This window comes from Lissotriton helveticus, chromosome 3_1 (genome assembly GCF_964261635.1).
Source record: "Lissotriton helveticus chromosome 3_1, aLisHel1.1, whole genome shotgun sequence".
In the NCBI taxonomy this organism is placed as follows: domain Eukaryota; kingdom Metazoa; phylum Chordata; class Amphibia; order Caudata; family Salamandridae; genus Lissotriton; species Lissotriton helveticus.
Window position 1 is genome coordinate 1,689,421,184 of NC_136061.1, and position 15,417 is coordinate 1,689,436,600.

Sequence of the window (15,417 nt, forward strand, 5' to 3'; positions counted from 1 at the left end):
GAGGTTGCTTCGGCATGTAGTGGACCCTCTCACACACACGCCAGTGGCGGAAGGTGAGCTGAGAGACTTCTTTCCGCAGCAGCGGGCAGTCATCTCTGGGCGGTGGGAGTGGATAGTGTGCAGCAGTCTGTGCGCAGGAGAGCGCACAGACACCGCCAAGCAGTGGGAGTGGATGGGGTACACCACCCTTATTGCACATTATTGGGAAAAAAAATTACGCGTGTACAGTTGTATTTACTCTGCAATTACTAATTCTATACCATTTTTCAGATCACTAAACTTGAGGGCCGCAGTATCTCTTTGCACGTGGTTGGAGACACACCAGTGGCACAAAGGTGAGCTGCAAAGATTTTCTCCAGTCTCAACACTTCCTCTCCATCTCTTCCTTTCTCTCTCTCATGCTTTCTCTTTTTCTCTGTCTCATTCTTTCTTTCTCTCTTCCTCTCCCTCTCCCTCTCTCTTTATCTCTTTCTTCCTCTCTCTCACACTGTTTCTCTCTATATCTCTCTCTTCCTGTCTCTCACACAGTATCTCTCGTTGTCTTCCTCTCTGTCTCACTCTTTCTCTCTTTGGCTGGGTTCCTCTCCCTCACGCTTTCTCTCTTCCTCTCTCACTGGATCTCTCTCCATCTTCCTCTCTCTCACTCTTTGTCTCTCTCTTCCTCTCTCACTCTTTCTCTCTTCCTCTCTCACTCTTTCTCTCTCTCTCTCTTCCTCTCTCTCACTCTTTCTCTCCCTCTTCCTCTCCCTCACATTTTTCCTCTCTCTTCCTCTCTCTCACTCTTTCTCTCTCTTCCTCGCTTACACTGATTCTTTCTTTCTCTTTTCCTTGTACTGCACTCTTTCTAACTCTTTCCCTGTCTTCCTCTCTCTCACACTGTTTCTCTTCCTTGTAGCTCACTCTTTCTCTCGTCCTCGCTCTCACTCTTTCTCTCTCTGTCTTCCTCTGTGTCACACTGTTTTTCTTTCTTTCTTCCTTGTATCCTACTCTTTCTCTCTCTCACTCTTTCCCTCCTTATCCTTCAGATCACTAAACTTGAGCTCTGCACTATCTCCCGGCACGTGGCTGGAGACACACCGGTGGCACAAAGGTGAGCTGCAAAGATTTTTCCAGTCTCAACAATCCCTCTCCATCTGTTCCTTTCCCTCTCTCACACTTTCTATTTTTCTCTGTCTCATTCTTTCTTTCTCTCCTCCTCTCTCTCACTCTTTATCTCTCTCTCTTTCTCTCTCTCAAACTGTGTCTCTCTTTATCTCTCTCTCTCTTCCTGTCTCTCACACTAATTCTCTCATTGTCTCTGTCTCACTCTTTCTCTCTTTGGCTGGCTTCCTCTCCCTCACGCTTTCTCTCTTCCTCTCTCACTGGCTCTCTCTCCATCTTCCTCTCTCTCACTCTTTGTCTCTCTCTTCCTCTCTCACTCTTTCTCTCTTTCTCTCTCACTCTTTCTCTCTCTCTTCCTCTCTCTCACTCTTTCTCTCTCTCTTCCTCTCCCTCACATTTTTCCTTTCTCTTCCTCTCTCTCACTCTTTCTCTCTCTTCCTCGCTTACACTGATTCTTTCTTTCTCTTTTCCTTGTACCGCACTCTTTCTAACTCTTTCCCTGTCGTCCTCTCTCTCACACTGTTTCTCTCTTTATCTCTCTCTTCGTGTCTCTCACACAGTATCTCTTGTTGTCTTCCTCTCTGTCTCACTCTTTCTCTCTTTGGCTGGGTTCCTCTCCCTCACGCTTTCTCTCTTCCTCTCTCACTGGCTCTCTCTCCATCTTCCTCTCTCTCACTCTTTGTCTCTCTCTTCCTCTCTCACTCTTTCTCTCTTCCTCTCTCACTCTTTCTCTCTCTCTCCTCTTCCTCTCTCTCACTCTTTCTCTCTCTCTTCCTCTCCCTCACATTTTTCCTCTCTCTTCCTCTCTCTCACTCTTTCTCTCTCTTCCTCGCTTACACTGATTCTTTCTTTCTCTTTTCCTTGTACCACACTCTTTCTAACTCTTTCCCTGTCTTCCTCTCTCTCACACTGTTTCTCTTCCTTGTAGCTCACTCTTTCTCTCATCCTCGCTCTCACTCTTTCTCTCTCTGTCTTCCTCTGTGTCACACTGTTTTTCTTTCTCTCTTCCTTGTATCCTACTCTTTCTCTCTCTCACTCTTTCCCTCCTTATCCTTCAGATCACTAACTTGAGATCTGCACTATCTCCCGGCACGTGGCTGGAGACACACCGGTGGCACAAAGGTGAGCTGCAAAGATTTTTCCAGTCTCAACAATCCCTCTCCATCTGTTCCTTTCTCTCTCTCACACTTTCTATTTTTCTCTGTCTCATTCTTTCTTTCTCTCCTCCTCTCTCTCACTCTTTATCTCTCTCTCTTCCTCTCTCTCAAACTGTTTCTCTCTTTATCTCTCTCTCTCTTCCTGTCTCTCACACTGATTCTCTCATTGTCTCTGTCTCACTCTTTCTCTCTTTGGCTGGCTTCCTCTCTCTCACTCTTTCTCTCTCTTCCTCTCTCTCACTCCTTCTCTCGCTGTTCCTCGCTCTCACTCTTTCTCTCTCTTCCTCTCTCTCACACTGATTCTCTCTTTCTCTCGTCCTTGTATCTCATTCTTTCTCTCTTTCTCTCTCTTTCTCTATCTTCCTCTCTCACACACTGTTTCTCACTTCCTTGTAGCTCACTCTTTCTCTCTTCTTCTTTTTCACTCTTTCTCTCTCTGTGTTCCTCTCTCTCACACTGTTTCTCTTCCCCTCTTCCTTTTATCTTACTCTTTCTCTCTCTCACTATTTCTCTTTCTCTGTCTTCCTCTCTCTCACTCTTTCTTTCTTCCTCTTCCTCTCCCTATCTCTCACTCTTTCTCTCTCTATCTCTTTTCCTAGATGCATGATGCACCATCTTATCTTTCTTTTTGAATTGCAGGCTGTGAATCAAAATGGACAGCGATGACATGCCATGGCTGTACATAGTTTTATTTGTTGATGGTTTGTTTAAATAAAATGTTTTATATGTAAATCTATACATGACTAAGATTCGTATTTGTCCAACTGCACAGGGACACTTCTGGGTCCAAGAAGGTTGTTGGGGTATGCTGGTGATGTGGGAAGAGGGTGTGTTACCTGCTAATGTGGGGAGATACAGCGTGAAAGGGGTATCTCCCAGAGAAAGAACTCCAATATGTTTTCAGAAATGCCTCGGACAGATGCCAGCTGACGGACTGAGTCGCAAAATGGCTTTTCAATACTCATGTAGTGTGACTTATGAACAGTTTGCACTCAGGCTCGCAGAGGGACAGCTGCGGCCCATGGGCTTAACTCGCAGAGCCGTCCGCTCACAAATGAACAGCAGCGTAGTACCTCACAGAGGTAGAGGCACAGCAGCGTAGTAGCTTGCAACGGTAGAGAGCTGCGAGAAAAACGCACAGGCTTCTAAAGGCATAGCTTCAAATTGGTGATGTTGGTCAGAGGGAGCATGAAGGGGGTATCTTGCAGAGAGAGACCAGCGGTGTATTTCCATTCTTGACGTCACAGATACAACTGCAGCCCTGAGAAGTCCCACCAGAACAGCTGCGAGCCCACCACTAGTTCGAAGAGGCAGAATTGTGGCCCCAATAAGGTTGTTGGGGTATGCTGGTGATTTGGGAACAGGATGCGTTACCTACAGATGTGGGGAGAAGCAGCGTGAAAGGGGTATCTCTCACAGACAGAGCTCCGGTATGTTTTCAGAGTTGACTCGGACAGATGTGAGCTGACGGACTCAATCACAAAATGGCTTTTTAATGCTCATATAGTGTGACTTATCAACAGTTCGCACCCAGTCTCGCAAAGGAACACCTGCGCCCCACAGCAACGTACTAGCTTTCAAATGTAAAGAGATTGGAGGGACTAATGGGCTTCTAAAGACATAGCCACGACCTAGTGATATCAGGAGAGGCAGCGTGAAAGGCATATCTCACACAGATGCCAGTGTTGCCTCGCAGAGGTAAAACTGCGTACCCAATGGCTTCTACACGGAGACATGCGAGCTAACGGAGTAAATCACAAAATGGCTGCCAACACTTCCTAGTTTCAACAGTTCACAGCCAATGAGCCGCACGCTCGTGCTTGTAACTACTCAGCCAATCATATGTCAGAATTCTCAAATATCAATATCTTTAAAATTTGATATTTCTTAAAAACTACTGAACAGATTTACACTATGTAAACAAAAGTGTCCTTTCTGGACCACCACCTTTCTCCCTGCCAAATATGCTGTAATTCCGTTCAGCAGTTTCACCTGTAGTCTTCTGTAAAGTTTCGTATCGAAACTGCATGGAGAAAACACGTTTTGGGACTCCCTTTTTTCTCAGCACCTCCTACACCATTCACCCCCAAACTTTCAATATAGGACCTAATCAAAAAAAGAAGAACTTTTTGGATAAATTGATAAAGATTCGTCAAACAAAGCCAAAGTTATAAGCACATACAGGCCTCCAGGAGGGGGGCTGCGCAACCCCGCTCCCAACATGAGGCCCAGCGGGCCACAGCAACCCCTGCGAGCCCCCACTATTATTTTTAAGAAATGCCCCCGGAACCTAGCCAACCCAAGGGCCTCATTAAATTAAAATGTGTGACCCTAGCATGAATTCTGCTGATTTTATTTATTTTTAAAATACTTTTTTGGGCCCTGGGGATCCTTTTGGGACCCCCTGAGCAGGCCTAGGGAGTAAGGGTGTTTCTACCCTGCCCCCTTCCCTTGTTTTATACCTTTCTTTCTCTGTTTTTGGGTGACTCGCTTCTACTGAGCCATAAGATGGCAGCCAAAACTTCCTGGTTTGGACTACTAGCAGCCAATCACAGTGAAGCTCTGGCACGCGACTTAGGCTCTGCACACATATCAAAACATTTATTTTTCTAATTTCTCAGCAACTACTTAACGGATTTACACCAGTTAATAAAAGGTCTCATTCTGATCCAAGCACTACCTTTGTGCCAAATTTTGTGTAATTCCGTTCAGCAGTTTCTGCTGTAGCCTTGCACAACGTTTCCTATGGGAAAATGATTTTTCGAGTCTTATTTTTTGAATTTCTCAAAAACTACTGAACGAATTTACGCCATTTAAAAAATGGTCACTTTATGAACCAAGCTCTACCTTCCTGCCAAATTTGGGCTCATTCCGTTCAGCAGTTCGGGATCTAGCTCGCACAAAATTTCCTATTGAAATTAACATGGGGAAAACGTGTTTTGGGACCCCCTTTTTTCTCAGCCCCCGCTTCACAAATCACCCCCAAACTTTCAGGATACAAGCTGACCTGGATAGACTTTTTTTTTGAGAATTCCACAAAGATTCATCAAACAACGCCAAAGTTATTAGCAAATCAAAAAATGCTTTTCATATGGAAACTAGGTTCTAACTATAACTACCTACTGGCGACCGCCAGTAGGTATTATAAAACGCTCTCATGTTGCTTCCTGCATTTCTCTCGACAGCTTTCACCTAATGGGGTCGGTGACGGGCAAGACGGGCACAGGACCCTATGAAAAGAGCACAGATACTCGCGCTGCCGAGCAAGAAGCCGCCAGCAGTCCTCGATGTTCTTCACCAATAAAGTGTATTTAGGCTGACACGTATCAACCTCCTAGGTCATTGTCAAAGTCACAACACCACAGTACAAAAGTGCCCTCTTTTCTATAGAAAACAAACATAACGAAGCATCAAAATTATAAAAAAGAATAGTGGAAGTTCCATGCCGCATGTGTTATTATAGTTTGGAAGACAGCCTTGTCATTTCATAAACAATAAAAAAAATGCAAACACAATATACCAGAATATTTGAAAAAACAATTCATAATTTAGAAGAATCAATATAATACATATTGCAGCAGATAAAGCCACCAGTGTGAGAATCTAATGTGCTGTTGGCTCTGTCCTATCACCAGCAACATACCAAATTTTATATCAGTTTGTCCATATAGCCAAAAAAATCTATATAACCAGAAGATATATAAATACATGCACATTTACCTGGCTAGTGTGATAATCCTGGTATATGTGATTAAAAACTCCCTAATAGCTGCTTCGGACAACCGATACCTCTCTTGAGCCACTCTCACACATCATTGCCAAGTGACCCAGACCGTAGGATGGTATCCTGGCCCCCTAACTCTCACTGGATCCCATAAAGAAATACCACAAATGTACTGATATAGTCTCATATTGAAATCCAAACCAAAATCTTAAAAAACTGAAAAAATCCCTACAAAGACGTGTAAACAGAGTATAAAAGAAAAAGTAAAAAGAAAAAAGAAAAAAAGGACTCAACACTATACTTCTTGCAGTGCCATTCAAGAGATCACTTGCTATCAAACTACATTATATTCTAGCCATAACACAAAGCTGTTCCTCAAATATGCAGTATCAATATCAATGTCACTAAACACAACTGGATCACATATACATCAAATCAAAAGGATCACTTTATCCCAAATGTACATGTACATGGATGTTCAGGAGACTAGAATATGAATATATTATTCAACTCAACAGCAAATATCTGGGTGGCCTCAACCAGGATGAGGAATCCAGGTTGAGGCCACCCAGATATTTGCTGTTGAGTTGAATAATATATTCAGATTCTAGTCTCCTGAACATCCATCCTCTGTCTCCCCTTCTTGTGTGTACTGGAACACTGTCAATACTAAAGAATGACATTTTAAGAACTTCATCTATGCCCTGACCATGAATCGCATTGCAATATCTAGATCGTACTTCCCACATAGTGTAAACTACACAAGAATACCAAAACATATGCCACAAAATGAAATCAAATTTGTTTATTTATGATCACGGCCACTTTACGAGTAATAACAAGCTTAGTTAGGGAAATGCAGAGCTCTGATGAGCTGCCAACACTTCAACAAGGAAGTGTTGCCAGCCATTTTGGGATTCAGTTGAGTCACCCCACCAAAAAAGTGAATAAAAAGAAAAGGGGGCAGGATAGGAATATCCTGACCCCCATGCCTTGGTTTTGTGGTCCGAGAGGGACCTCAGCAGGGCAAAAAAGCTTTTCTTTAAAAAAAAAGTATTTGCCACAAATTTGTGAAATTCAAAAATTTGCCACAAAACATTTTAAAAAACAACATGCTTGTTTTCAAAAGGGCACCCGGCAGGAGCGTAACACAGGGCCCTGCATCCCCCACAGTGCGGGAAGCCCCAAGCTGGTGGGGGTCCCCTCAGCAATGTACTCAGACCTGGGAGCTCTGGATTAAATCCGGAGCGAGGGCCCTTCTATGTACCTCGCAGGGAAGCCCCTTCAACTTTAGTTATGTCACGGGCTCCCGTATGCCCCCCCCTCCTGAGACTCTTTCAGCCTCCTGGACTACCACCTTCCAGGGGCTTTATTTTAAATAATGGAGAGAGGCTGCACGGACCCCTCCTGGACTTCTAGAAAAGAACCTGGGGACACCGCCTCCCTGGGGCTTTGTTTTTAATAAAGGAGGGTGCCATGCGGACCACCCTCTTGGGCTTTTAGAAAGCCCTGGGACCACCACCTCCACAGGGCAATCAAAGCAATTGGTGGGGACCACATGGACCCCTGCACCCTGGGCACCACCACCTCCAGTGGGCCCCCCTCCTGGGCCATTCGTTGGCCCGGGACCACCACCTCCCCAGTATGTCTCATGCAAATAGAAGGAAGGGGGCTGTGTGACCCCCCTCTTGGAGTCATATATTGCCCTGGGAACCGACACCTCCCCAGGGCCGGCTCCTGTTATGTTCTGGGGTGCTCACGCTAGGACATAGCCCAATATATGGCCCTCGGGACCGCCAAACACCCCAGGCTGGCACCTGCTATGTTTTGGGGTGCCCACACTGGGACATTGCCAATTTGCTTTTGTCTGGTGAGAGCAAACCCTCCAGTTCCAGCAAGTGGGATCTGTCAAAATTCTCCTGCCCACTTGAAGTGGAGGTTTAATCTCCTTCTCGGTATGCAGACAGGGAAAGAGATGAAACAGATTGGTCCCTTATGCCGAGAGCTGCATTTCCAGCAGCTCTCTTCACATGAGATTAATGCTGGCTAGCTGGGACCGAGGGTCCTTGATTCTCCCCCACAATCGGGGGGAACAAGGAGAAAGAGGGTAAAATAAAGATCAGACATGATCAGAAAGAGTCAGGATAAAGGTGAGAAATAGGCAGAAAGAGGCAAAATGAAGTTCAGCAATGAGCAGAAATAGGACAAATAAAGTTGAGTAATGAGTAGAAAGAGGCAGACTAAAGGTCAGAAACGAGCTGAAAGATGCAAATTAGAGGTAAGAACGTGCAGAAAAATGTAAAATAATGGTCAGAAATGAGCAGAAAGAGGCAAAATAAAGGTCAGAAGTGAGGGGGAAAATCAGAAATCAAGTAGAAAATGAGCAGAACGCACTCAATCTCTCATGCACACAGACACATAACAACTCAGACACTCTCACAACCACTCACAGATACATTCATCCACTCATGCACCTACTCACATATGAACTCAGACACATATACCCACTCAGAGATCTACACAGAGACTCACATACCTATTCACACACCCACTCACAGACCCACTCAGACACTCATGCACCCACTCACACACCCAGTTAAACACTCAGGCACTCACTGTGACATTCATACATTTACTCACACATTCACTCTGAAAGGTTTCAGTTGGGAAATAAAATGTAAACAACCATAGAAACTCTATGAAAAAACAAAGGTTACAGGGACGTTATAGTTAGGAAAAAGCATTTTAAGAACCTTAGAAATTCACTAAAAAAACACTAAAGGTTACAGGGACGTTATAGATACACTCAGAATTTACTCATAGATAACCAGCAAAATTCAGCAGCTATAGTTACCTGAGCTAACTATAACTTATGTCCCCACAATGCACTACTTAAAACCTATTACATCACTTACGACATGGTTAGAGGTGCCACTGACATCTCAAATGGCATCACTGATGAGATCAACCACAGAACCACTCATACACCCACTCATACACCTACACAACCTTTCATACACCCACTCACACCCCCACACAACTACTCACATACCCAATTGCAGACCCATACAAGTACTCACACAACCACTTAGTCATCCATAGAGACACTCACACACCCAGTCTCTCACTCAATATGTATAATTCACCACTAAAGTAGGCCTTACTACATAATAAGGCAGGTGGCACTGTATTTAAAAGCTGGATATGTAGAAATGTATGTTAAATGTGTCCTAACAGTGAAAAGGCACCAAAGGTCCTTTTCACTGTGGCGTGGTTAGCTGCCCCATAGGGAATCACAAGGATACAGTATAACCCCTTGTACAGATAATTTTCCAAACTATGTTTGAAATTTTACTTTTAGAGTAACTTACCTTTCTCTGACTAAAGCTCTGAAGGCCTTTATTCCATTATTCCACTGTCACCTGACTGACGAAGGCTTTCTGTGGTGAGATGTGAATATGCTATGAGACACAGGACAACAAGCTTGGGTGTGCAGAGGTGTTAGCCTTCCCTTCACTGGATGGCTTGTGGTCTTTGCCAAAAGACTAGATATACTTTGAAGAGGCCTACCCAAGTCAGCCTAGCTCCAAACCCAGTGGGACTGTGAGCTGCTCCAAGACTGGCTTGGTGTCAGCAAGGGGAGTGTTTGCCACCTCTGGGTGTGGAAAGGGGGCTTTGACTAAGAGTAGAACGGACCTGCCATGTTGTGCTTAGGTAGAGAGGGGCACTATGGGGTTGTTTACAGTACACTACACAGGACCAAGAAATGCTATAAAAGGGGGAACTCTTGCCTCATTGGCTAAGGTGTGGTCAGAGGCCCATGGTTGCACACACCCACAGGCTGGCATTAGGCATAAATGTTATTTGAACAATACAAGGGAACCCAGGGCACAATAAGCTAAGGACCGTGGGAAGGTACTTATTATCAAAGACAGTGGTCCTTAGACAAGAGAGGGAATGTTCAGGGAATAAATATAGACTAAATAGAACTATATTTTTAAGAAATGTCCAGCCGGACAGTTTAATATCTTGATAAAAATAATGCAGGAGGAATAAGACACAGAGTGTGATGAACGTGGGACACCAGCCGATGTCCGACTAACACACTGGAGGGACACAAGAAGGGAGAAAAATAGTAGGCAAAATCGGGTCATCTGAGTATCATGAATCATAAGCAGATAATCCACAGCATAGACATATGCATGCACAATATATATCAACTATGCATTTAGTGCATATTGGTCGACGACGTTTCGAACCAGACAAGTTTGTCTCACGCTGTGCAAGGACCCCCATCGTGGACCTGCACCTTTTTACTATCCGATCCTTGGACCCGGGCATCGTTCCCGCTGATCCTTCGTTATTTGCGCTGGCTCTACCCTGTGAAATTGACTCGATCGCCCATATCGTGCTGATTTTATTTCAGCTTAACTCCACCGTGGGTTCAAGTGAAATTGTTATTTCTTTAGGCAATCATTTTTGTCCTGAGGATGAACCGATATTATGTATGGTGTTATCAAGATATTAAACTGTCCGGCTGGACATTTCTTAAAAATATAGTTCTATTTAGTCTATATTTATTCCCTGACCATTCCCTCTCTTGTCTAAGGACCACTGTCTTTGATAATTAGGCATAAATGTAGCATCCCAGTAAACTCCTCAAAATACTCCTGAACCTGAGAAGTATCAGACGTAGGACTGCCCTACCGACTGGAGAACCCAAACCCTGCTTTCCTTGAGCTCAAGACCCAAGAAGTGACTCCAAGGGCCAATTGGCTAACCAGTTCCAGAGTCCTTTTCCTGCTTTCCAGTTGACCATTCCTAACTAGACCTGCCATGGTTCCCTCTTCTGTCATCTGTCAGAGTCCTGATCCCCCAGTATTGTCCCCGAAATCCTTGGCCTTTGGCTGCGGTCAGAGTGTACTCCTCCCTTCCTAACCGAAAGCTTCACTGGACTCAATGGAGAGCATCGGCACTGGCAACCTTCATCGATCACTTCACCAGATTCAACACCGAGCAGCACTCAATTGTTGGCTTTCCAGAAATGATGCTGAGCATCACCTGATCAATTGCTTCACCAGACCTGCCACTGAGTAGCATCTACGTATTGCCTTCAGCCTTCATCAACGGCTGCATTGGGTGTGACGCCGAGTAGCCTCAGATCAACTTTGAGACATTGTTCAACATCTGGCCACCATCATCAAACCATTCCTCAAATCCAGGCAGCTGCCTGACCCTGCTGAAGAATTTTTACCTCCCAAAAATAGTTTCTAAATAAGAAGGTAACTTTGTGACAGGGAAGAACATGGTCCTTGCATTCGACCTGGGCTCCTTCGCAGTTTACCTTAAAACGCACAATTTTCCCAGTTCAGCGCAACCAGTTGATCACGATTAACGCATAGTGATTTTTTGTGCTATTTTTAAATAAACATTTTAAAAATTCATAACTACTAAATGGAATTTTGTCATTTTGGAGTTTTTTAATTTTTTTTAAATGCTTTCTGCTTTTCAAATTTTTTGGGGTATTTTTCTTGTGTGGTGTTTTAATTGTATTGTTATTTGGTTACTGTATACTACTTTACACATTGACTTTAAGTTAAGACTGTCTGGTTAAAACCACAGCTATCACTGGGTTGAGCACAGGTTTATTTACTTTTTTGAATCATCCTAACACGGATCGTGATTATTATTTGAGGTGAGTTCTAACACCCCTCAACTAATACCCCAGTTTCTTACAAAGATTTTTTTTTAATTGAAAAAGAAATAGCTATTTTTTTATCTAAGTAATGTAAATCTATTTATTAATAGCAGCATTTTCCAAGGTAGAGCAGGCCGAGGTGCAAGGAAATCTCCCACTACTCTAAATGTGGCTGAGGTCTATTCAGCCCAGCCCTGACTTATCCAGGAAAGGCATGACACACCTCGACCCCCATCAGTTCCTGTCTGAAGAGAACACACATCCTCAGCCCCTGTCACTTAAAAGCCAGACAGTCAATGCACAACCCAGCAGAGGCACACAGGATGGCTAAGCAATAAAATTCCCAGGGCCTCATTTATGAGGCCTTGCGTCAGTTTTGCGCTTCCAATGCGTCACTTTTTGTGACGCATCGGCGGCGTAAAACATGCCTCCTGTTGCGCACTATTTACAAAGTGACGCATGTAGGCAGATGCGTCACTTTGTAAACCCCTGCGCTACATTATACCTGCGTCAGGTATAATGTATGCAGAGGGGGCGTTCCCCCACAAAAAGCCTCGTAATAGTGACGCAGTGAAATCTATGAGATTTCACGGCGTCACTTTTAGGACGCTCTTGCGTCAAAATCTTGCGCCTGCCTCACAGCAGGCGTAAGACTGACGCATGCCCTTTCACATGGGGCTTTCCCCATGTGAAAAGACGCATTGCTGGAGTTGCGTCACTTTTGTGACACATTCCAGCAATGCGTCACTTTTGCGCTTACAGATACGTCAGAAATACTGACGTATCTGTAACTCCTTGCGCAATGATGCGTCATATTGTAAATATGACCCATCATTGGTATCGCAAGGAGGGCGCAATGAAAACTGACCCTTCGCTGTTTTCACGCAGCGATGCGTCATTTTTCATAAATGAGGCCCCTACTTTCTAAAAGTGGTATTTTCAAACAGAGAACATAAAAATCATCTGTATTAAAAAATGCATTTATACATTATAAGTTAAGGCATACTAAACTCCATTTCTTGATCTTGTCCCCATGGAAAGAAATATACTCGTAAAATGTAACAGAGCATTCCCCATTCTATCCTATGGGACAGATAGCCTTTTGACTGTGAAAAATTAATTAAACTGTAGTTTACTATTAGGAAATGTCACACACACCAGGACACGCCCTGCCTTTCACATACACTGCACCCTGCCCATAGGGGTACCTTGGGCCTACTTAGAGGTGACTCACATGTAATAAAAGGGAAGGTTAGGGCTTGGCAAGTGGGTGCACTTGCCAAGTCGACATGGCAGTAAAAACTGCGCAGAGGCACTCCAGTGGCAGGTCTGAAAACCCTTTGAAAGGCTGCTCAAGCCTTTGGCACAATCAGTGCTGCAGGCCCACTAGCAGAATTGGATTTACTGGCCTGGCACTCTCAGTGCACTTTACTAGGGACTTACCAGTAAATCAAATAGGCCAATCATTGAAACACCAATCCGTAATACAATTTGCAATAGGAACACTTGCAATTTAACACTGGACAGCAGTAAGAAAGTGCTCAGAGATACTAAACCAGTAAAAAAAGTCTCAAAACCAGGAGGTCAGAAAGTAAAAAGACTGGGGATACACGACAAAAGATGCCACGTCTAACAACGACCTAGTCAAAGGCAAAAGAGGCCCTGCCCAGCCTGCACCAGGCTTCAGCGGGCACGGACAGACCCACTCATGCCATGGGAATTTTCATGGGCAGAACGTGGTGTGTATCCCACGATGAGGACTGATAAGGTGCATTTTATGTCGTAATGTTCCTGTGTTGTTGTAAGCAGATGACACCATCCTGGTATCGAGGACACCCACTGGTCTACAGAAATTGATAAATGCATTGGTGACTTTATTGAAGCTAGAAAAATTCAAATTAACAGGACTAAAACATACACAATGGTTTGTGGGAAATAGGTGCAGAAGTGCATGATGTTTTATATTGGGGGCTCACTAATTGGGAGAGTAAACTCATTTTGTTTTCTGTGGGTTTTATTTACCAGTAACAACGCACTGTCTCAACAGATTTTAAATGCCTATTTCAAGATAAGTGGAATTTGTGAAGGAGTTTTCAGGTTCTTCCACAAACTAGGCAATCGCCCAATCAAAGAAATGATTGTTATATATAAAGCGAGAAGGTTGTCAACTTCTACAACTTCTCTATTTGCGGAGGCCTATGGGGTTATACACCTAGTAATTCCATTCATGTTATGGCGAATTCCTACCTTAGACATTTGTAGAGTACACCAGCCTCTGCATCATCTTTTATTGTCTATAAGAAGGGTGGGTTGCACTTTTTGGAAGACTCGAATTCATTGAAACCACTAATATGTGTTCTGTTTGGACAAAAGCTGAGGACAGTCGAGGCTTCTACCTAAATCTTAGGTCCCACGCATTTTTTGGTGAAAATCAAACACTAATTTAGACAGAAAGGCGTTTCGGATTAAACAATATATAATATACAACCGACAAATACATATATATTTGTTTTGTTCTAATAACCGACAAATATTTTTAACCTGAAAGAACTATCAGATGATTGTCTTTTACATGTAATTGAATCGACCTCAATGTAAACTCAATAAAAATCGCAAGTAATTATATTCCGAGTCAACGTTAACGTATAGAATGAAAGTCGATTCGGCCAGGCTAGGATGAGACGCACCAAAGCAGAAAAAAATGGACTGAAAATTCTAAAACCACCATGTTCTGTCACTGCGACGAAGGCGGCAAACACATTAGTTCAAACCAGCCCGCGGCTGTACCACTAACTACAGTCAAACGCCTGTGACAAAGTTCACCAAATGCCGGGCTCGGGGGCCTCACGTCTCCCCCTGTTGCTAAGGGCTTTCAATCAGCCGCAAAACGATGCCCCTCACATGCCTCCCTCCCCTGTCGCTAAGGGCTTTTAATCGGCTGCTAAACTATGTGAACACCCCATGCAAAAACGAAATAAAATGCAATCAAATGGCACCATTACTTGATCTGAGGTCTTATTGAAAACAATTTTGCTTCGTAGAAATTAATAAGCATTTTAAATATGAGAATGCGTGTGGGAAACGTGTGTGTTCTATAGAAGGGTAAGAGGTAAGGCTTTGACTTCTCTTATTTAAGAGTAATCCTACGCCTAAAGTGGAGGCCGCTTTGCTACACAGGAAGTCCAGATTTGAAAAAATCCAGCAATTGAACAATTTAAACAAATACATTTCCCATTACGGACTTCAAGGAAGTTGTTTCATCCGCGTCATGTACAGAATGGGTTCATGTCAGTTGTGCAACGATGCCTTTAAATCGCCCCACTCTATATTCAGTTACAAGTTGGCTGTTCCTTTGTAATTTTCTCTTCTGCATTATGTTGTAAAATTGATTTCGTTTGGCTCTGTGTGAAATAAAACTGTCTGACAGCGCTTATATGTTTCATTCCGAACTAATGATAAAAAATTGTAAGCTATTAATCAAACTCACTTGTTTTGCAGTTGTGTTCGTCAGAACCGTCTGCACAGTCGTCAAACCCATCACACTCGAGCTCTGCGGCGATGCATTTCTTATCTCCGCACGTAAACTCATCCTTTTTACACGGTCTTGGTTTATATCTTGTTGCGGCTAGAATATTTAAAGAAAACATTACGATTTTAGCATATCACGCATATTTTACGGGGGAAAAACTCAGAAATTACAAAGAAACACTTAAGTCTCTAAAATATTGAAAAATATC

At 43.6% G+C, this 15,417-nt stretch overlaps 1 protein-coding gene across 1 annotated transcript in view; it reads right to left on the reverse strand.

Moving 5' to 3' along the window:
• The window catches only part of LRP1B (LDL receptor related protein 1B), a 3,812,342-nt gene that overhangs the window by 375,053 nt on the left and 3,421,872 nt on the right, over positions 1 to 15,417 (reverse strand). The window contains exon 75 of the mRNA XM_078683424.1: positions 15,168 to 15,305. Within this exon, the coding sequence (XP_078539550.1) occupies positions 15,168 to 15,305 (138 nt within the window). The remainder of the gene's footprint in view (positions 1 to 15,167; positions 15,306 to 15,417) is intronic.